This window comes from Bradysia coprophila, assembly GCF_014529535.1.
Source record: "Bradysia coprophila strain Holo2 chromosome X unlocalized genomic scaffold, BU_Bcop_v1 contig_20, whole genome shotgun sequence".
In the NCBI taxonomy this organism is placed as follows: domain Eukaryota; kingdom Metazoa; phylum Arthropoda; class Insecta; order Diptera; family Sciaridae; genus Bradysia; species Bradysia coprophila.
Genome location: NW_023503307.1, coordinates 421,025 through 443,731, shown reverse-complemented (window position 1 = coordinate 443,731; position 22,707 = coordinate 421,025). Strand labels below are relative to the sequence as shown.

The 22,707-nt window shown below is 34.2% G+C and overlaps 2 protein-coding genes across 3 annotated transcripts in view; one reads left to right on the top strand and one right to left on the bottom strand.

The window, feature by feature from the left end:
* LOC119068716 (protein pellino) overlaps positions 1-22,707 on the bottom strand; it is a 60,588-nt gene that overhangs the window by 17,188 nt on the left and 20,693 nt on the right. Inside the window, exons 1-3 of one of the 2 annotated variants that reach the window (XM_037172405.1) lie at positions 14,864-15,074; positions 11,304-11,399; positions 4,592-4,823 (exon numbers count right to left, since the gene is read on the bottom strand). In XM_037172405.1, the coding sequence (XP_037028300.1) occupies positions 4,592-4,823; positions 11,304-11,399; positions 14,864-14,931 (396 nt within the window). In that variant the 5' untranslated portion in view covers positions 14,932-15,074. Of the gene's footprint in view, positions 1-4,591; positions 4,824-11,303; positions 11,400-14,863; positions 15,075-22,707 lie in introns of those variants that run through there. The other variant, XM_037172406.1, reaches the window with a different exon arrangement.
* On the top strand, positions 18,269-21,197 carry LOC119068715 (probable cytochrome P450 313a4). Its single transcript, XM_037172404.1, has 8 exons — positions 18,269-18,508; positions 18,563-18,769; positions 18,830-19,082; positions 19,150-19,204; positions 20,001-20,072; positions 20,131-20,262; positions 20,319-20,742; positions 20,801-21,197. Exons 1-8 carry the CDS (start codon positions 18,355-18,357, stop codon positions 20,962-20,964), a joined length of 1,461 nt encoding a protein of 486 aa, XP_037028299.1. The 5' UTR covers positions 18,269-18,354; the 3' UTR covers positions 20,965-21,197.

Genomic DNA, 22,707 nt, shown 5'->3' with positions numbered 1-22,707 from the left:
TAACAACGGAAAATGTTAATTTCGTTAGACCAGCTCCATTCGACCGATCCAATGCAATTGTTTGTGGGCGGTGTACCACCATCATTCGAAAGGATGATAAATTTACATAATAGTACTCTTTGTACCGGAGTTGAAAAAAAAATCAACATTGTCGGAAATGCATAACTAAGGTAGTTGACCGTGATTTGAGGTAAAGTGACAGTTTTTTAATTTTGTACTTCATTTTCTTGCAATCCCTTGATATGCAGGAGTAATGGCTAATAAAGTTATAAAGATTGAACATTTGACTTCTAATTAAAGCAAAAATAATTAATTTTAAATAAATTTCTTCAATTAAAATTAATGTTTTCTGTAAATCAGGAGTTGCGGTATATGAATCGTGATTTGACGTATCTCAAATCACGGTAAGCAACCTTACAATAGACTAAGCAATTGATGTTGGAAACAAACACTCACATTTGGCGTAATTTATACAATTAATCATTGTTTACTGTTTGAAAAACTGATGATGCTTGTCGTCCTGGGTTGAGTCATTAAACAAAACACAAATGTATTTGTGGTTCAGTACTAGATGGAGATGAGAATTGACTTTGTTGCTCTAAGGCAAACATATGAAACACAATGAATAACTCATCGCGTTTTGACGTCAGCCCCAACATTGGAACCCAACGGCTTGACATGAATTGAAAAGCACCTTGACACTTTCCTACTCATGGTCAAGGCAAAAAAAAGTTTAATTAACGTATTAAAATACATCGTTTAAATCATCACGCTCTGCTGCAGGGTTTGCTAACAAACTGTACTGAGTTAAGCTGTGAGATATTCTTTATTTGTTGGTTCGGCACTCGATATAACGGGCTAAGAGAACATTTCCTAGATTCAATTGGTGAACTTTCACTTGAAGAATTGGATGTAATTGTAGCAAGAAAATTTCCTACAACATAAATTTCACTATAAATTCAACAGGGGATAATGTGAACGTGGGTGGAACACGCCCACAAGATAATATCTTACGTAAAAATTTATAATACTTTTTATAAAAGTTGAGACTGCAAAGCAGTTTGTCCATACATACCCCAACCATTTCAATCCAATTCATGAATAACATTGAAATGGTCACATACGTACAACACATCATGTATGGTAACATCGATATCGCATGTGAAATGAATTACATGAATCAAGTTGAAATAGTCGTATCATGCAATTCCACGAATTTAATAAAGAATTTTCCTTTTCTCTAGGTTAGATGAGAGACACGAGACAACTATATGTTTTTTCTATGTGCAATTCCAATTATACTCAGTGTTTAGCGGTTTAGTTTTTCGCATTTGATCGTATGGGGGAGGTACCAGATTTTTCAAATTTTAATTGTAGCAGGGATAATTATCGATCGAATGGTACCAAATTCGCCGAGTGCTGGGCCATAGATTCACTTCCGCCGCCTTTCGACCGTATTTTCCTAAACTTTCACAAATTTTCCTGGTACATATATTGTGTACTTTGTAACACTAGTGGCAAAAAGAATGTCCATATAACACTTTCTCACTGGTGATAAAAAGAACACCAACAAAAAAATTGTCACACGATTATAAATTTTTAGGACTATGTAGTATCGATATGGAGTTTTTGCGATTGACAACTACAATATAACAGCTTGTGATGTAGATTGGAATGCATAAGTTGGTACGCCTGCAGTGAGATCTCGCCATAGGCGTACTAAGTTATCATTTCTCTGTAGTAGCAATATCGATAAGTGAGTTTTTACTGAAACCTTTTTGCTAGTGGCAACACCAATTTACGACAAGTGTTGGAAAAATCGTCTTTGTGCAACACAGTAAACAATATACCATATTTTCGCACATGATGTCTTGACGCAAACTCTCTAATGCAAAAAACAAACACCATTTCGGTATACATGAATCGAAAAAAGGAATTGTTGGATCCGTTTTCCATTAACGTATCTTTCAAGAGCGGTATTCAATTTCGGAAATTTCAATTGTTCGATAACTGTCTGAGAGACGGCAGGTTTGCCATGCATTTTTTTTTTATTAATTACTCTGTAACAATTCATAATTGAATAAAAGTGTTTCCCATTAATTTCCATTGCATTTTGTTTTTTGCCTTTTGTCTCCAGAAGCAACTCCCGAAATTTTCTATGTCGTCTTTCCACCGAATATGTGGACGACCAGTATTTCTTTTACCGTCACTAGGAGTCCAAGTTTCGACAACTTTCGGTATTCTATCGTCACCGTATCGACTTAAGTGTCCGGACCAGTTCCATTTAAGTTGTTTGGCTGTTTGTTTCACATCCTTTACTTTTGTTGTTTTTCTTATTCTGACGTTCGTTACGTGGTCGACTAGTCTAATAAGCCTATCTGTATACTGTCTTTGCTTTACCACTTCCTTAACGAAAGTTCATGCCAAAAAATGCCGTATTGTAGTTGTGTGTGGTAGAAAAGATTTTGTAGGGGTAATTTATGTGAAGACCATACCCCGATCATGGAAACGTGATCGAAAACATCAAGTACCTTAGCGCAACAGATGTTGTATACGAGATAATGAAATTATTATGTACTCAATATTAAAAGCATTTCTTTTTCAATGTTGCAATTTATCGATTAGAAAATTGTGTACAGAAAAAAAAACTTTTTTTCTACCTAATTTAGGTACCTACTTCGTTATATTTCTTCTTTTTTTATACAAACATCACACGAAATGCCCACCGGAATACTATATGATTAAGCTTGGCACTTGTAAAAAGACACATAGAGCTGCCACAAAAAACGAACACATAGGGAAAATGCATAATTTGACCCAAATCGACAAAGTTATTGAAACAAAATGGTGTTGTCAGCTAAGACCTAAATTCTAAGTTCATTTGGTGTTTATGTGAAAATTGGGTTTCATAAATAATTAAATAGGAAAATGTTGATTTCATATTCGGATATTAAACGTGAAATTAATGCAAATCCGTTTTCTGTGTGTGTGGTAACTAAATTTATCAGAACTTTACATCACCATCGTAATGATTCTGATACACTCGGGAAAATGCATTATAGAGACTTTCTGTGGCAGCTAATGTGTCAAAGTGTCACTTCAATCAAATAGAAATGTTCCTGTTAAAATGGTAACACTTATTTCAGATATAATTGGACCAGACGAATTACATTGAATGAAACTTGTAGATGGGACGAACACAACACAAAATCATTAAAATTTAAGATTTACGGAAGATCATTAGTTGTCTGTTGATTTATATCACATTTACGTCTCATTTACTTAAACAAAAACACATCAAGATACATACAGTGCTTTCGATTGAGACATTGTTTTCGAGTGTGGATCTGTTCCAGCGATTGAATGTGTTAGATGTCTACTAAATTAAGAATTAGCAGAAAATGCGATCATAGCATGATTTCTGAACCTAAGTTTAGATTGACTCAGAGATTTGTCCATGAGAAATGAATTGTCCACGGGGAGCATTTTGATGGAATCTGAACTGGTTAAATAGACAATGGCCCCTCTTAAGTAATAGAAATAGGTTGAATTTATCGCTTCTGCAACAGATTGAACCTTAACTCTTTTTAATCTGATGTCGACCTGTTTTGATAGTTGAGTTTGGCTATACTCACTACTGCACCGAGCGGACCGATATGTGCAACGGAAAACTTGTGCGGTTGACTACAAATCATACTTAATTCGAACTATTGTCTGCGTCGCGGTCGCTGTAAATCTATTGAGTTAATTTAACATGGCCTAAATTCGACCAGTTCAAAGCCTTACCCTTTCCATATACGCTAGAGCTGTGCGGACGTACCTAATTTTTATGCCCGCCCGTCCGTGACCGATGTTAACCAGTGAAATAAAAACCCACCCGCCCCACGCCTGACAATTTTTTGACTGCCCGCACAGCTCTAATATACGCTAGGCAATGACCTTTTACATTAGAGAATGTATCGAGGAATGTATGCTTACCTAACAAAGTACAAGATTTTACATCAAGAAGTAGAAATTGGTTAATAATGCGTGGTATGCTCGTCAATTGTAAAAAGTTAGTTTATTAATTTTTATGTTCGGTTAAATCGACGGTCAAATCGATTCTTGAGATGGCACGTAATATAACTGTTTGTCATTCTCAGACAGAAATACACGATAGTGTAATGAACGAACAAAAATTAAATATTAATTTGATAAACAAAGAATTTTGATTTTGAGTTTTAATTAATTGTATAGAACATAGGCGCGATATCAGAGAGAATATAATAGGAATTTATGTTTCATTAGTTCCAATAGACAATAGATAATGTTTCGGATGAAATCGACTTAATAAATTTTAATAACGTTAATCGCAGCAGCCACAATGCATTTGTCGCCACACAATATTGTATACAGAGAGCTCAATTTTATATAATTGTTTAATGCGAAAATAAAATAACATTCGGCAACCACATTAGCATCAAATGATGCACGTTCACGGCATAAATTGATATTAAAATTGAAAATGCAAAACATAAAATTATTTTTCAACAAAAAAAAATCGAAACTACACAAAGAATGTGGTCCAACAAACAAAAACTGCATAACTCACCTGAAACATATCCGTTTCGGCATCCTCTTTATATTCCACAATAACAGCCTGATTTCGGGATAGTGTGTATGATATTGAATGTTGCTGTGCATCTAATATTGCCTTTGTGTTTTCAGGTGATTGAACTATATAATGGTTTGATCTCTTTACGCCATTTGATTCGTTTCGTTTATACAGCACAAATTTGGATCGCCTTCGACCACGGTCACCTTGTGGTAAAAAACCATTGTATCTGAAAAATAATATTTTTTTTTTACAATTTTAGATTGCTGAGAATGAGGATAAATAGCCACAGTGTATGTGATTAACATATACAGTTCATTATCACACAAACAAAAAAGTAGACTGACTTCGCTTCCTGTTTAACGAAAATAAACAAAAAAAAATTTTAACAACATCGACCGATATCATGCGAATTTTATCAACATTGTTTGCAGGAAGTTCAATACATCCGAATTTACATTCGAAAATTCAGCAGTTTTGCTTGTGTACACTATCTCTTTCTCTTTCTCTCTCTATCTCAAAACATTTATAGATCATGATAAAACTGTCTAGGCGGTACGCCAGATTTCAGAGCGTTGCCACAACAAATCTAATGGATTTTCGCAACGATACAACTTAATTAATCGGCTAAATGTTACGCCCGTACACTGCAAGTGTTGAGTAAATAAATTAAAACGATTTTTCGTCATATCTGTAATGCTATTTAAACTTCCCACAGTTTGCACTTCGGAAATATTTCATTGACACGACATATCTTAAACACAACAATGATACAAATCAGAATAATAATAATTTTATCAGCAAAATAATGCATTTAAGCGAAGCCGCTATGCAAAGTTAAATATTTTTTCTATGTGTTTTTGTCTTGTTTTGCTTTTAATGTATGTTAAGTACAAGATAATTTTCTGAATTGCAATCCAGGTGAATATTATTATTTTGAATAAGGCTGCGATTATTATCTTGACAAAGTAAGTAAGTGAGTATTGTATGAACACTACACACATTCAATTCACATACGACGCTCTCCTATATATGCATTCGTGGAAGACAATTTAAACAAAATCTCCGCCTTTCTTTTAAAGCGAAATTGTTTAATAATTTAACAACGTAACGAGTTGAAAGGTATACCTTCAAAGTGACCTACTATTTCTCTATACATTTATGCTTCATAGGTATAGATTAAGTTAGTTAGAAACAACAACAACAAAATTAGATACATGAACGGCAAATAAGAGAGGTAATATCTGAAACACTACCTTTGACATTCACGTTTTCGCAATGCTTAACGATCTCTTCTAAATACAAAGTTTTTTTTTTACATTGTAATCTCATGCCATTCAGATAAATGATAAGTTGATGCTGAGTTTATCGTTAAATAAAATATTTTTTTCCTTTTTGATATATAGAAAAGAAGATGAGATAAAATTCGTGTTGACGAATGCCAATCAAAAATGTGAAATTAGCTCCATGGAATTGATGTGAATGAAATTTAATAAAATTTGAAAACATTTTTTTTCCTCGCGCGAACAATTGAACATTAGCTCATTCATATAGCACATTAGTCATGGCGTTGGTAGACGAATGATAAAATATGAATGAAAAAAGGCTGAATGTATTAAGTCTCACAATAGTCTAGTGACGATTTGTCTCCTATATTTTCAAGTTTTTTTTTTGGCAGAATATTCAGAAATGTGCAGAGATTTATGAACCAAATGATTCTATGAACAGATAATGTGGAACCTCTATAAGTTGACCACCTTCACAGATCAGAATATGGGGATTATGAGGGCGAATCCTAATGTATGTTGTGAGGTCACTATCAAAATCTCTGAGTTTTTCAACGTTGAACCAATTATTGCTTCGCAAGACGACTTGAATCTTCTACGAATCTAAATGATCCAAATGATCTAGTTTCTTCGAACGATGAAGTTAAATCTTGACCATTTGGAGGATCAGCAGAATTGATTTTTAACGATAATTCACGAAAACGTAACTTGGTATGTACAGCATCCAATCATGATCAGCATTTTTATTGATGCGACTTTACTCAGATGTTATAAATTTAACATTCAAAAAAAAATAGTTTATTGCTTTGATTAAACCCTAAATTTGTATCAAAGCATGAAACAAATTCCACCCATGGAGTGGCTTCTATTCTTAACAAAAGTTGCCCTATTATATTTATGCAGAACCATGGAAACTGGCTTGATTCAATAGAAACAGGCGAAAAGCTTAACTAAAAACTTAACTAAGGAACAATTCAACAAATCGTGAAATCAATCAGAGTATATAAAAAATCTCGTCCAACCGTCCGAATTCATTTTCTTTTGATGTATTTGAACGCTGTAAAGAAATACCTATTCTTTGCTTTACATCTTGTTTCACCAGTTCTTTCAGAGATCAAATTGCAAAGAATATCCACGAACCGAACAGATTCCTCGCAGCAAGGACCTAGTACTGCGAATGGTAAAATGAAATAACCTTGGTCGGAAAGCTCTTTGTAACGGTTTAATTTGACTTTTATTGCTTTTCTCGCGACTGAACCAGCCTTTTTTGAACTAAAACCTAAGTATGACGGAGCTAAGGTGTCGGCACATGTTGCATCCCAGACCAACAATTGACCATTACACCATGGTATCAATGTGACTCCAGGCACTCTTATCATCTCTGAACATTCCAGGTGGTTCTCTCATCGATGGTAAATTCGCTGTTTTAAGTGAACGATGCATTATATTATTAAATTCAGAATGACGAGGAATTCTTATGGCTGCACTATAAAGACAACTTAATCCATGGGTTCCATCTTCGCTCACAAATTCACCGCAGACACACTTAGTAACATTCCAGCAACATTTTGACGTTTCCCATTTATGTTTCTCACTTTATGAAGCCCTGCACATACTTTAGCTCAGAATAGTATACTGTGAGGCTGATTAGTGGAAATTATTTGTATAGCTCGAAACATGTCTGGTTGAACTGACCGGAACCTGAAATGATTTGACCGAAAAAAATTCAGGTAAGGTCGGGTCAAGTTTTTTTTTTGAATGACTTGAACCTGGCCTGATATCTCCTTGGAACAGCAATGACCTGAATTGAGTAAAATTTGAAACTCAGGCCAGATCATAGATAGAAATTCAGGTTTATCTCAATTCGAGTTTCCTGGTTTTTCGGGTTTCCGAGCTTTAAAAATTTGTTTTGTTGGTTTAAGAAACAGAAAGAGGAATCAGAATAGGAAACACGTTTCTAAGATAATTTTGTTGGCTGTAGGTTCATTAATAATTTCCAATTTACATTCCTTAATCTTGAATAGAAGCCATCCGTTTCCTTCAAAACCTTTTCCATTTCTATAAGAATCTCGTAAGAGTTATGATTTCTCAACACGTATCAGTGAACATCAAGTTAGGAATTAGTGTTTTATTCATCACTCATTAATTGTTCATTAATCACGCTATATTCATAACAATATATATTCATCAGTTCAGTTCAGACATTATAATATGCTTGCATCAACTACATACATCATACAGAAGAACCGCTTACATAATGTCTAAATGTTAGCCTATATATCCACATTTTAAGTTTGATAAACTTATTACTATTTTGCCTCGGAATACAAAAAATCTTTATAATTATATTATGTGTGGTGTAGAGCTTACTTTTTCTCATTCGAAATCGTTAATTTGATGATGCACACACTTAACATCTAAACCATATATATATTTTCAAAAGTGTTGTTGCACTCTCGCACGTTTTGTATTAAAACTTCTATAAATATATATGGATAATATCCATTGGATATGCGTATATGCAACTGAAAATACGTATAAGAATTGACCATTCTCGCTCATTTGAATGTTTCTGTTGCTTAATGCTAGAATATTGTTTTTTCGAATTTTTCTTTTTAAAAGTAAATAATTATAAAATCAATAAACACTTCAGCCATTGTTCCACTAAAATCACGTAATGGAATATGTATAATATGCAGAAAAAGGCAGCATAATAATGGCTCTATGATTTGATGATTGTAAATAAACAAAATATAAATAAAATCTAAAGACTATAAGCTATGGAGCGTGGTCAATGGTTGTTGTTTTTTCTTCTTCTTCTTTCAAGATTACAAAGCAACGAATTCAAAATCGAATTAAAATTATATATTCTGTGTGAATGAACTTTTCATCATCATCGTCGTCATCATCGTCTGAACGAAAATATTAAAACGTTATTTAATCTATACACAAATAAACCCAAGACATGCCATGCAGTTTTATGTTTGTAAAGAGAAAAAAAAATTATTTAGAGCTCCCTCACACAATGTATGCATTTCTTAAGATAAAGGAAATAATAACGAAACTCGCATCTAGTTTAAATGAAAATCTAATTAGTGTAAGTGATTTCATTTTTTCGTTGCTTTTTGTTGTTTGTTGTTCATAAATAAACAATTGAGTATTGTGGATTGTTAGTGCATTGCTATCAGCGAGTTTGTATGCTTGTTAGTGGTTTCTTAGGGCACACCAGATGATGTATAGTAATCCACTGGAATAACAGCTACGTTTAAATGTATGTGACTCATGTCAAAGACACACGTGTACTGCATTAATGGAACAAGAAAAAAAAAATTATGTGACACGTTTCGTACAATACAATATTTCTGATAAATATTCGTGAAATTTATTTATTTTTATACCAACAACGCAGTACTAACCAACAGATCGTATAGGGAATTTGAAGTCACTCAATTTATTTGTTTTCTATTTTAGACCATAAAAGCAAAGAGTCCGTTGAAGACGAGATTATGTTTTATGAAATTAATGACTCCATCAATTACTTCGGCTGAAAACATTTTTGGTTCTCGGTCTTGGGTCGGAAAGTATACTGACTAATAAGAAAAAAAGTATTTTAAAGGCAATGATAATTGAGCTATAAGTCAGCAGCAGCTTTAACTGGCCCAAAATTAATTAATAATAAAATCGTCGCTGTAATGTTTCCATTGATTGAGTCTTTGCCTGAGCAAACATTTTCTTCATACCGTCTATGTCTTTGGAATAACTAATTTTTTCTTAAATACAGCCAGAGGCTGAGAAATTTCAGCATGCATTTGCTTCACCTGTTTTTCAGCTGATCCACACATATACAATCGAAAATGTTGAAAGCAGCTGAAGCAAATTCATACTGAAATTTCACTGCCTCTGACGTAGACTGGCCTAGACATTCTTGCAATGAATTTCTTTCCATGAAGCAAAGCACGTCAAGCCAAAGTCTACAGGTGCCACACACTGTCGAATTTCAGTGCCCTTTAGAGTTCCACTCATGCTTAGTGTCACTAAGTTCTAAGGGTCTTTATTATGGCACTTTACAACTTCAACATGCATTAGTTATTTTGAGTAAGTCACAGAGAAAATAGGAATTATTACTCGCAAATCCACATATGACATCCAAACAACTGTATCGATAATTGAATTTTTCGTGATGGTGATTTTCTCACAAAAATGTAGCTAAAATGTATCTGAAAACAGTTTTAACCCATCTGCGACATTTGCCCCTCTATCATAAAATATGTAAAATCGTTGTTGTGAAACCTCTGTCGTGAATATTGTTTACCATAACTATTGATGAGCGTTCAGAAATAGTTTCATCAACTGGGATATTCTCGAAATAGTTCGTCAATGCGATGCATAATTTAGTATACAGTAGCATCGTTCGGTAGACTATCGACTTTTTTTTTTGAGGATGAATAGGAAATTGCTTAAATGAGTCAGAACTAAGACCAGTCCCGTATAGAATTCCACCTTTACTTGAATTGGGTAAAAATGTATTGACAGTTGCGCATTATTATTGCGAATTCGTCCTTTTTGTGGTGAATGTTTTGCATATTTTTATCTAGGAATGTCGTGATGCATAATCGAAATGGTTCGTTTTCTTCTTCAAAAAAACATTGTTTTCTATTCATACTAGACAAACCAAATGGAAGTTCATTCGAAATGTCAAAAAATCATACCGTCCAGAGCATTCACGGTTGAATGGACTGATTGGAATGCTCTCTAATCTGATTCAATCTGATTGTATTGATGTTAGTCTCACCTTACCAACGGCTGCACATTTGCTATAACTCACATTAACGGTGATATCTTAAAAGCTCGAATGTACACCGTTCATCTATGACAAACTAGTTAAAACTTCCCCACCTGGGCATTCAAAATGTCAGCACTGTTAATGTGGGTTATGTAGCAAATAAGGTGTCGTTGGGAAGCTGAGACTGAAAGTAACTTTGCACCGCTGTAAACTTTTACGTAGATGGTTTGAAAAAGTAAGTTATGTCCCTCTGCTACTATACCTATTAATTAGCTCTGTACCACAAGCATCCACGGTTGTATGACTATCCGAAAATCGTAATTTTATTTTTAATGTTTTACCTCCGCTGACACCTGTGGGTTCTACTACATCTAATGGTGCGGACGGACGAAAATCAAAAAAATTTGTTAATCTTAATTCGGGACTCTGAAGTTATTATATCAGAAAATTGTCACATTTGACTCCATTCAACCTAAGAGAAAGTTGTGGATCTTTTTAGCGAGATATCGGCATCAATGGCATAATTACCATGAGTTAGTGTAGCGTCGTTCTTGAGACACAATATTCAATTTACAAACAGTCTTAAATGAGACGTTGTTTTTCCCCGCTTTTTTATTGTAAATGTGGAGTTGATACTTACCCTAATATCACTAATTCTCCGTATTTTATTCTAGGTTTATCGTTGTGTCCATCAGCATCTGTTTCTGCTAGTATCGGAGACTCTGAACCATCGCTTCTGCAAATAAATAAAGCAAAAATTTATTCATATTGTTGTCCCCATTTATTGACATTAACATAATAAAAAGTGCGAATGCAATTATCCACAAAATGATCTCTTTCATGTTTAAGTTATGTGAATAAATTGTGGCTGCCTTGACTTTAAAAACTACTGTGTGACAAAAAAAGATGTGATGTCGACGAAGAAATACACATTTGCTTGCATCATAAAAATTAATATTGAAAGGAACGTCGTTTTCATTGCACAAACCACCATAGCGTAACATCTGTCTCAAATTTGCAAATGTATTGTCAAAAATATGATGTGAATATACGAAAAATGTGTTTTCTATAAGTATCACATAACGCTGTGCTTGGATAGCCTGTTAGACATATTATATACTATACATACATGGGTATGAAGGAAAGGGCGACGTTTAATAATCTAACACTATCTCGATGTACCAGACACGCAAATTCATTTAACACTTCCGCTACCAATTCAGGCAAAATTTATCATAAAACTGACGTTAGTTTTGTTTGTTTTTGAATTTCCATTCTGTGAAAAAGCACACATTCGTTGGATGATGAACTAAAACCATTTTTTTTATTTCGTTAAATTTTTGTTCCATTGTGAATTGTGTGCAGATGGGTCATTAACCGACAATTAGCATTATTTAACATATTTATTAATATTCCGGTCGTTTCATTTTTAAATTGTTGAACTTGATGCAAAAAAGAAAATTTTTATTTTTGTCGTTTCGTTTCGTCATTTTGTGTATGCGACCAAATTTGAGAGGAAAAAAGTTTTTTTTTGCGTTTTCAATGTCGAGAGCAAACATTATGTGTGATAGATTGATATTAAATGGGCCTCCGTTTTTACTCTAAGCAATTTTCATTTTATTGGAATTTGGTTGATCTGATAATTGCAAATAGATTCAATTTGTCTGTGGTCTTTGGTGCTCAGCTTCGTCTTACGAAACTGCAGTGCTCGTACCCTTGTACGTACACACAGGGAACAATAACAAAACTGCGAGTTGGTGTGATTTCAATTATGATAATGTTGTATGTTTAATGATGACGTATCAATATGACATATCTTACCCATGTCAGTCTTATTTATACTGAAGATTTTTTGGTTTGTCATACTCACAACTATTGTTCAGAAGTATGTCTCATACAACCATCAAGACTTTCGGCAATTTCGACATACAGTTAATCGATTTAAAATTAAATTAAAATTATATTTTGAATAAAAAATACTTGAAACGCTTTGCGTCCGTTCAGAGAGGAAAAAAAAACTGAAAATAACAAGCTGTACAATGTACAGTGTACATTCTTTAACAATTTGCATACACAATAACAAAGATAACAAAGAGTTTCGCAGTCCTCGCATGGCATCTTTTGACAAAACTATCACCTGTGTGTTTTTTTTAGTTGAACGTCAGGTGTTTCTTGTGTGCGCAAAATATTTAAAAAAATGTACAGGCAGATGGTATGCACCTATTGCCAGACTTGATGGAAATGTACATAAAGAACTCTTCAACGGATTATTCAACAAAGGTTTTTTTTCATTCTAAAGAAAGTAAACCACATTAACGACAGATATTTTTACAAGTATTCCGATACGTGTTCAAAGGGGTAAACATATTGCTGAGAGTTCTGGAGCTCTTCCGCATGCGAAGAAAAAAGTTGTGCTTTGTTTGAGAGAAGCCTATAACTGGAAATAACGTTGCGAAAAAAATCTGGACAGTGTAGTTAAGAGACCCTCATGTAAGATCAAAACTAAGACTCCATTAACAACAAACATAACTCTATTTGATCATAATATTCTTTTCAAGATTTATCTTCAGACGCGATGACTATCAATTCTGTGAAAATCCACCTTGGAGTCCTTACCTTAGTCCATCTTTGAGGTCAATAGTCTGACTCAGGTATGACTACATGTTTCTATTTTATAGTAAATTGATGCCCAATTTATTTGTCCGTTGGAATGTTTCTGATAAAGTTCAATTAAAGTCAACCGAGATATTGTCTAAATTCGCTTCAGCAGTTTTACAAGCTGGCCCACACATTACACATAACCTAATACGTTATCGTACGAGTTAATAGTCACTCGCACGAGCTTGGTAGAGTCGTATAACCAGTATGATTGTGTGAGTATTGAGTAATACAGAAGGTTAATCACCTGACAAAAACTTACTCTAGTTACACATAGAGACGCGAAAGCGATCTTAAATCAAAATATTCTTCTGTTATACTGTCAACTTTGACAGAAGAACAACCGAAACACTTGGATTAAGTCTCCTTCGCTTCGCTATGTGTAGCGTAGTGTACCTTTGATGCAAATTTGGGGCATCGGTACAGTTTTCTCAAAGCACAGGAAACTTTCACAGACAATTTTATTTTTTATTCAAAGCTGACATATTTTTACTCAAAAATGTGGTCGTACATTTTTCAAAAAGGGCTCTCGTAAAAAGATATCAGCGATCAAAAATTTCGAAACGCAGAAATGTAGGCTACAATTTCAGCGTAGGCTCGGAACCTCTTAAAATATTCACACAAATTTAAGTAATGACAGCAATAATCACCGTTCGGTACCATAATCAAATCATTTTGATGTTCTTCAAAGCTCACTTCCCTTTAAGCATTTTATAAATGGATTATTTGTGGTTAAGGTCAGCTTAACTACAAATTCAATCTAACTGAAATAAAAATCTTAACGTTAAAAAAAATGTAAGCCGATTAAATGATGAAACAACGAACTAAACGAAATTTGTAAAAAAAATATTTTAGAAATTAGATTTCGAAGAAAAGTCTATTTAACAACATGTAGTGGAGGGATTCAATAAATTAGTTTTCACATTTCAAATTGTAATAAAATACAATGCATCCTGTCTTCTGATGTTTCTTTAACAGAAACGAGAGGAGAAAAAAAAAACATTAACAGCTCTTCACGAAAAACTCGTCTCAAATTACGAAGTTCTCAAGAGCCAGCATTTATTTTCTGTTTCAATATAATTCGTAAGAATATACTGAGCATAACATATATGTAATGTGATGACGAATACATACAGCTCATGGCTTTGTTGTATCTTTTGTTATTGTATGTTCTCATTGTAATTATTTATGCATTGGTTTCAAATGCAGGTGTCTTATTGTTCAATTTCCGAATTTCAAACGTAATCATTGTACAGTCATTAAACAATCAAAACTATTATGTCATAAGAACTCTTTAGCTTAATTCCATATGTTTTATTATTCCAAGAACTCAATGTTGTATTGAGGGAAAACATAGACAATGCACTGTTGCCGACGACGTTACGTTTTTTTTTTCTTCAAATTTTAAATAAAAACAAAGCATCACGCACTTATTGTGTATTATGCATGTAGGCGAGTGAAAGAACTTTTACGGTCCATAGACTGTGCTTAGATTTTGTAATTGCTTTTATCAAATTCAAACTTTGAATTGTCACTAAATACCTTCGAGTCTGGCTGACATATGATTCGAGTTGAAGTCTTTGAAACATTTTATACAATGTCGAAGTCATGCTGACAAAATTATTTTTTACAAAAACAAAACACGTTTTCAAGTCACAAAAATTACACAACGAAAAACTACGAATACACTTAAATTATACACCCGCTTCGGTGACAAGACACTGTAGCCACAATGACCGATCTGTCTGGCCGTACTAGATTCAAATGTCAACAGATGGGATTTGTAATAAACCTGTTAACCCTTAATAGGTAAACGGGCATTTGGTTGTTTGTTGCAGCGGTAACACCAAAGACTCTTCAAATGATTTTGGTTGTAAATTTGTCGTGAAACGTTACGCTACGGAAATGTTGGAAATCTGTTTATTTCGCACGAATTAATCGACCTCAACCATTTCCGAGACGATTAATGAATATAATATTTGCGATTATATTAAGCCACCACTTGCCAGATGTTGAGAGCAGTTGTAATTGAAAGTATGGTTTCTTTCGAGGACAATTATTTGAGTGTAATAAAATTGAGCTAACGTTTATTAATGGGTAATGACGCTATGTAGCAAAGGGACAAAGCGATACTCGAAATAATCTTAAGGTTCATTGCAATCAATGTTCATTTCTTTGAACTAGATGTCCTCAAGAACGTATCACTGTTCGTGTTAACTCATTAGAATAACAACTTTTGTGAATAATTTAAAAAAGTGGAAAGGAAAGAACTTGAATCTGTACGCATAGGCGCTTTTACGCTGCCTTAATTATTTTAACTCCAGAATCTATGATTGTTTAGTGACAAAGTTTGGACCATGGACACTTTTAGGACCTAATTTTTTTTTACCGATTACACGAAGTCTTGTTGTCCAGTAGAAGTTGAAGTGGTTTAACTCGATCTCAAACATTTTCGTCGGACCCTTAAAAAAATTTCTTTTGTCGCTTTGCGTGCTGTGCTCTAATAAGACTATTAAAGATGATTTTGATCGAAAGTAAATACCATTATCTCCAGTCTGTTGTATGTAGCGGTATTCAATTCAATAACACATTAAACCTGAACCTATCCAACCATGTAATAAAAAGAAATATTTAAAAAAAAAATGAAAAATAAAACCGGATTCATTTCATTCTAACTATTTTGTCATGGTGATTGGTGAGGTAATGAATTGAATAAAATTATTTCTTCTAAAAATTTGTGTAAGGTAATCCGTTCGAATAAAGAAAGTTGTAGATATGGGAATAGACAACATGTTTCATTAGAGCATCAACACTGTTGATTGTGCGATAATTTAGAAAGGATGAAATGTGATAAAAAAAACACACTGTGTGTGTTGTATGCATAATGCATGGCATTTGAATTCACTACACAAAAAATAAACACTTTTACTTAGATTCTCACATGGTAATCTGATACATAAAAAATGCGAAACAGTTTATTCGTTCAGCGCTACGTTACAAACAGAACAGACAGATGTAATCTAACGGTTAGTTTGTTTCGCCAGCCAAGTGAATTTCGCCTGCCCTTAAAATTATCAACCAAATATTGTCACATTCCTGCTTTGCTACTGTCGGTGGTTATCTTACGATTGGTTACAATTTGCGATGTTGTATTAGCAAAATATATTTTTTATTATAAGAATTTCATCGATAAATAATGCTGATAAATTGGCAACTGTTTGGTCTGTGCTACTTTCCCTTTGCATTAAAAAAAAGGTTAATTTTCTTGCGAGCTCGTAGCCACCAGCTGTAAAAACACAATTTATTCGTTAAATGGTACACAATACACACCGCGTACACCGAACAACAGGTGTTTTACCATGCCTCTCCAGTTAATTATTCTGTTTTTTTTTTTTCTGAAATCATAAGTATTAGCAAACATTTACTGTACCCCATCCAGTACCCATTTATAAAGGTGCAGCTTTCAAACGCACTTTATTCGTCTTGATGGGTAGTTTAGTGTTTGGTTAAAGTATACTTGTTCGAACGGAATAAATACGATAAATTAACTCTTCAGTCTGATAAAAGTTTTAAAAAGTATTAAAAATGTAACGTTAATCCTTGAATCTATGCTCCACTCTATTTAGTTTTTAATCTTCATGCATCAAATTTTATGAAAACTTGAAATATAGAACAAATTCGCAAATTTTATCAGATAAAATCCGGAGGGATTTGAAGCACTTGAAGCTTGAAGTGCAATCGAAATTCAACTGCTTTCACAGTGAATTCGCTCATTCAAATGTTGAAGAGTAAAACACAAAATTGGTTGGTATACGTCAACCGTAACGGGGCCATGCACAAAGTACATACGATGTTTAGGGGAAGGATTCCGATCCATTTTCATTGCTTCAAGATAAGTATTGACCATTCAATATTTAATTTATACTGGAAAGGGTACAAAGCCCTCTGTTTGTCTTAAGGCGCGAACTTATCAGATAATCCCATACGTCTAGCAATTACATTTGCTCTAATATGGCATTTACTAAACATCAAAAAAGTATATTACGTAAAGCTCGAGACGAAGTTAAATTTTTCACTCCGTGAGTGATTCAGTTGAATTTGTCACACCATCTCAACAAAGGCAAACGGACAGAAGTTTAAAAAAACTTTAAAGTGAGACATAAAGCTACAGTGGATGCGAGAGAGGTTAAGGCATATATTTGCAGCAGCTGGTCTACTCATACAAACAAAAGTGTGGAATCTGCACTCCAGTGAAATTTACCCAGCGCCAGATTTTCTTTTCAGAAAACATTTCGAATCGAGTATGTTAAGAAATCGTTATTGCCAGTTTAGTTTCGAACTGGCAGCTCGTAAATCAGATAATCTCACTTTCACTGCAGTGTCTATTTTCTGGATCACGATTCTGTCAAGTTGAAAAATTGACCAATAACTGCAAATTTTCAAACAGATAACGTGGGCGTCAGTGAATTATAGGCATTAATTTAGTTCAGCTGGTTTTCAGCTCATTATCACGCGCGTGTAACTATTTCACCAGTATAAACGAGTATAAGCACAAGCCGAGGCACAAGCACATGTGTAACTGAGTAGGCCGACAAATGCACTACACCAGAAATTGCAGATCCTGCCTTCAGTGAAATTTGACCAGTGTATCCGTGTGGCATAACTTTTAGTAACAAAAAACGGTTTTACTGGATGTGGCTAGATGACTAGGATGTGAACGCAGGTCGCACGTTTATATGGAAAGTTTAACCGGAAAAGTGATTGCCATAAATAAATTAAGGTAATGAATCAACTCTGACCTATAATCGAAAGCACCTTTAACGCCAAGAAATTATTGTCATTTAGTTTATCCGCAATTATGAAAAACAATAAAAATTATTGTTGAATAATGAAACGCTCATTTCTAAAAAAAAAATAAAACTATTTATAAATAATGAAAGCAGTAATTGTTTAACTGTCGAAAGGTATACTTCTCAAATTCGTCACTAATTGACTACTTTCGTATTGGAATATATTACAAAACTCTTTGTGAAATGATATTGACCAACCTACTTCTATCTGTTATCGTTGTTGTCTCAACCGTTTGGGCATGGAAACATTGGATATTGTTAAAATTGTCATGGAAAATGCGAGGAGTCTTTCCGTATGTTCCGTTCGTTGGCATCGCTTGGAGATTTCTCGTACAAGGTAAATTCAAAACTGGCAAAATCATTGAACGTCTGATAATAGTAGGTTGAACAGAAAATCTGGAAGTTTTGGACTACGTTCTGAAACCGTTCGAAAATGTTGAGGAACCAATAGGAATGTGGCTCGGAACGAAATTTCTTATTTATGTCGATAATGTAAAAGATGTCGAAACACTATTGACCAGTCCGAATTGCGTGCGTGACGAAATGTATCAATACATTAGGGACATAACCGGCGTTGATGGAATGTTCACATCTGAAAGTGAGGTCAATAAACCATAATCTACGCCTAATCGTATTTAAGTTTTCCTACATAACCCAGGTGAAAAATCAAGAAGACATAGACGATTGGTCAGTCCTTCGTTCAGTGAGAAATCGGTATTGTCGTATGTGACAATATTTGATCGACTTTCTAGGGATTTGATAAGAGATCTCAAACAGATGGCGAACAAGGAACCATTTGACATACGACGGTACATAAGCGATTGCACATTGAATGCATTTGTTGATGCTATCTGTGGCCTCGATGACATAGTAGCAGAGGAAAGATTAATTTTTCATCGGAATATGAAATTGTAAGAATGTAACGCACATAACAGACACGACATTCTGTTCACATATTTACGACTCGTACTTTTGCAGGGGCCAATCATTAGTGGGAAAACGATTATTTTTGCCTTGGTATTGGCCAGAATGGGTTCGTATTTTTAAAACGTTACGAGTACCGAGTCCAATTTTTTTTTGTAAGCCAATAACGTCTAACTCGCCATCTGGTCAGTAAGTAACGCATTAGGCTCAACGGTAAAATACCTTCTCTGCGTTGATCGTTTGTCAATGGCATTGACACATTTATGATACGATTCACTGCATGTATCAGCTATCGGTTTTCACATATTCTTCTAAAATGCATCTCTATCGATGTATTAAATCAAGCATCGAATTTCGATTACGTTTTGTGATGTTTGTTCGGTTAGATTAAATAAATATTTGGTAAAACGTTTAACCGTCGTCGTAAATATATGAGACATTTGCGAAACATATAAAAAATTTGTTTTTTGAATGACGATGGTGAGGTGATCGTGAGAATCTGTCGTTTCTTTTCACTGATAAAAATTCCGTTGTATTCTTATTCATTCGGTGTTACTACATCTGTAAGCATGGTGCAACCATTTAAGTACTCATCGCTAGTCATGTCATACTACCACGTTCACCATATGATAAATGAGTGACATAGCCCCATTTTGCACCTCTATTATGTGGTTACACACACTTACATAGTTCCGGGAAAAAAACATTATAACTGATGTGTTACACTGTTCCAGTTCCTAACTTTCGTTCCATAATTTCATTTCGGGGCATTAGTTTCTTTTAAAGTAAACTTGGCGTTACAATATTTACACTAATTGGAGTATTACGTAAATACGTTTTAGCTATTACGAATACAACATTTTCGAACCACATTGACTAAGAACAGTAACAACCAATTATTTTAGATATGGAAATTATCTGGACTGTCCGAACTTTCAAAGAAAGTGGCTGAGGATACTGACATGATAGTTGTCAAGGTTTGCGATTCGAAAAACTTATCGTGTAACATTATCACTCATTGTATCAACATCTCAGGCAATGAAGAATATATTAGATAATGGAACACCAAAATTTACATTCATTCAACGCATGTTGAGGATCGCTGAAACCAATGATGAATTTACCATGGACGATGTGAAGGCTGAAACCATTACTACCTTAATCGCTGTAAGATTTTCATCAAATTTTTGTCTCGATAAAGCGAAGCTTTTTTTTGCATTCAGGGAACTGACACATCAGCTGCAGCCGTTGCATACACAATTCTACTGTTAGCAATGCATCCGGAACATCAGGAACGAGTATTTGAAGAGATAAAAACTATATTGCCGTCAAAAGACACATCAGTCCGATCGGAGCACATTTCCCAACTCACATACTTAGAATTGTGTATAAAGGAGTCCTTACGGTTATTTCCTGTAGTGTCGTTGATGTCGAAAATGGTAAAATATGGCTCCATAAATCTGGGTGGTCATGACGTGCGGCCAGGTGCAAGCATTGTCATCGGAGTCAATCGAATTCATCGGAAATTTAAATATTGGGGCCCGGACGCAAATAAATTCAATCCCACACGCTTTCTGCCAGAAAACTTCGCCAAAGTTAATCGATTTGCATATATACCGTTCTCAGAGGGATCACGAAATTGCGTTGGTTGGTTTCGGTAAGCTTTTCTAACGAAAAACGGATGCATTGTTTTTATTGATTCTAGGATATAAATACGCTTATGCAGCAATGAAAACCATATTGGCGAATGTACTTAGAAATTACCGATTGACGACTCCATTGAAACTGGAAGATTTACGGGTTCGAATGCGAGTGAACATATTCCTTTTGAACAAGCATATGGTCCAGTTATTTGAACGGAATGAATAGATATTGATTCAATCATCAATCTTGTCATCAGAAACGATTTTTTTTTTCAAAATAACTAATGAGATAAGAGTGCATTTGCAACTTTAATAAGAATTAAAACGAAATTTCATTCAATTTAACAAAAAAAAAATGTGTCAAACCAAATCAACAAAAATTAATGAAAACCGTTCCAAATCTGTGTCACGTCTTGCATCAATTGAGATCCAAACAATAAAATTCATTGACTAATCAAATTTATTACGAAATGAATGAGTAGAGGAATGAATCGTTAATTTTATTACAATGGAGAAGAGAGACACTTCACAATATTGGGCATATTAACAGCATTATGTGACTGGTGCGGTAGAGTCATTATTTACACGCTCCATTCAAAAATCTAATTTCAACTGCAATGTAGAACGGTATATGGCATGTACATTATATATGGCAACCTTTAAAATATTATTTGACTTATATACAAGGGTATCATACTGTATCAAACAAGAATTGCCTTGAAGGTCCTTTTAACATTCTGATAGAAGCATATCTACGTCACTACCAATTCAACCCCATAAAAATATCGTATAGCGTACACACATTGCCACCGCATTCTTTACATCATTGTCAGGAATAAAGAAAAATGTTTAGGAACTTTTACATAGATTTTGGCAGTGTGCCATTTGAAAAAAAAACACATGGGTCACGGTCATAGCCTTAATTATCGTTTAGCGTTAATAGATTTCAAAATTTTACTTTCAAAACCATTTCGTGTATTGGCATTTAGTATAGTCAATTATTGATTAGTTTTTGTAATGTTAACATCCGGATATCCTGAAGGTGAATGCAGCATGTTTTATTATCAAACTAAACTCACACTAGCACTAGGTCACCCATCACATCACTAACGGAAAATGGGGGAGAGAATCCAAGTAAAAAATGGAACATTTATCACATTTCAATTTACTCATATTATCTCTCCGTTTTGATGTATCCCAGCTCGGTGTATCGGTTACACAGGGTTCATATCTATGGAGTAACGTAGGTAACCATGTAATTTGTAATTACGTTTGGTTTTTATGCTGTGCACACTTTTTTCACTTTTCATAATTGACATTCGCTACACAACGAAGAAGAGAAAGCCATGTTTGGCTCATGGAAAGTCGTTGTAATAGTGAGTCTTTTCGTTTGAAGACATTATGAACTCCACCCTCCACCGTTTATGGAATAGATTAGTGTTAAAGTATAAGAAGTAGACAGAATGTGACTATTCAAATTTGTAATTGGGATGATTGTGGCATCTTATGATCTTTACAATTATTCCTTTCGTTATAATTAGAAAAAGTAAATTATCTAATCGAAACAAACTTTCAATTTCTCTCTTTCGCTCGACATATCGGGAACCATTTCATTTTGTTACACAATTTCCATTAAAAGTAGCAGCATTACTCGTCAAGGCAATTTTTCTCTGTTCAATGGAAGACGTTCAGCAGCAGCGGCAATCAATCAACATTAAATTGTTGTACGTTATATTAAAAAATGGTTTTGTATACACATAATATATGTACCATACACCCAACCCAAGACGTAAACGATAACACAAAAGTTTTATCAGATTTTGTTGCTGGTTTTCTTCAATCAAACGAAATTGTATTGAAACAAAAGAAATTGAAAATGAAGCAATGAGGAAGTAATTAGCTTTTATAAACCGTCACAATACCCATCCGACATAAAAATAATGCCTACCGGATAAATCGCTGGTGAAAT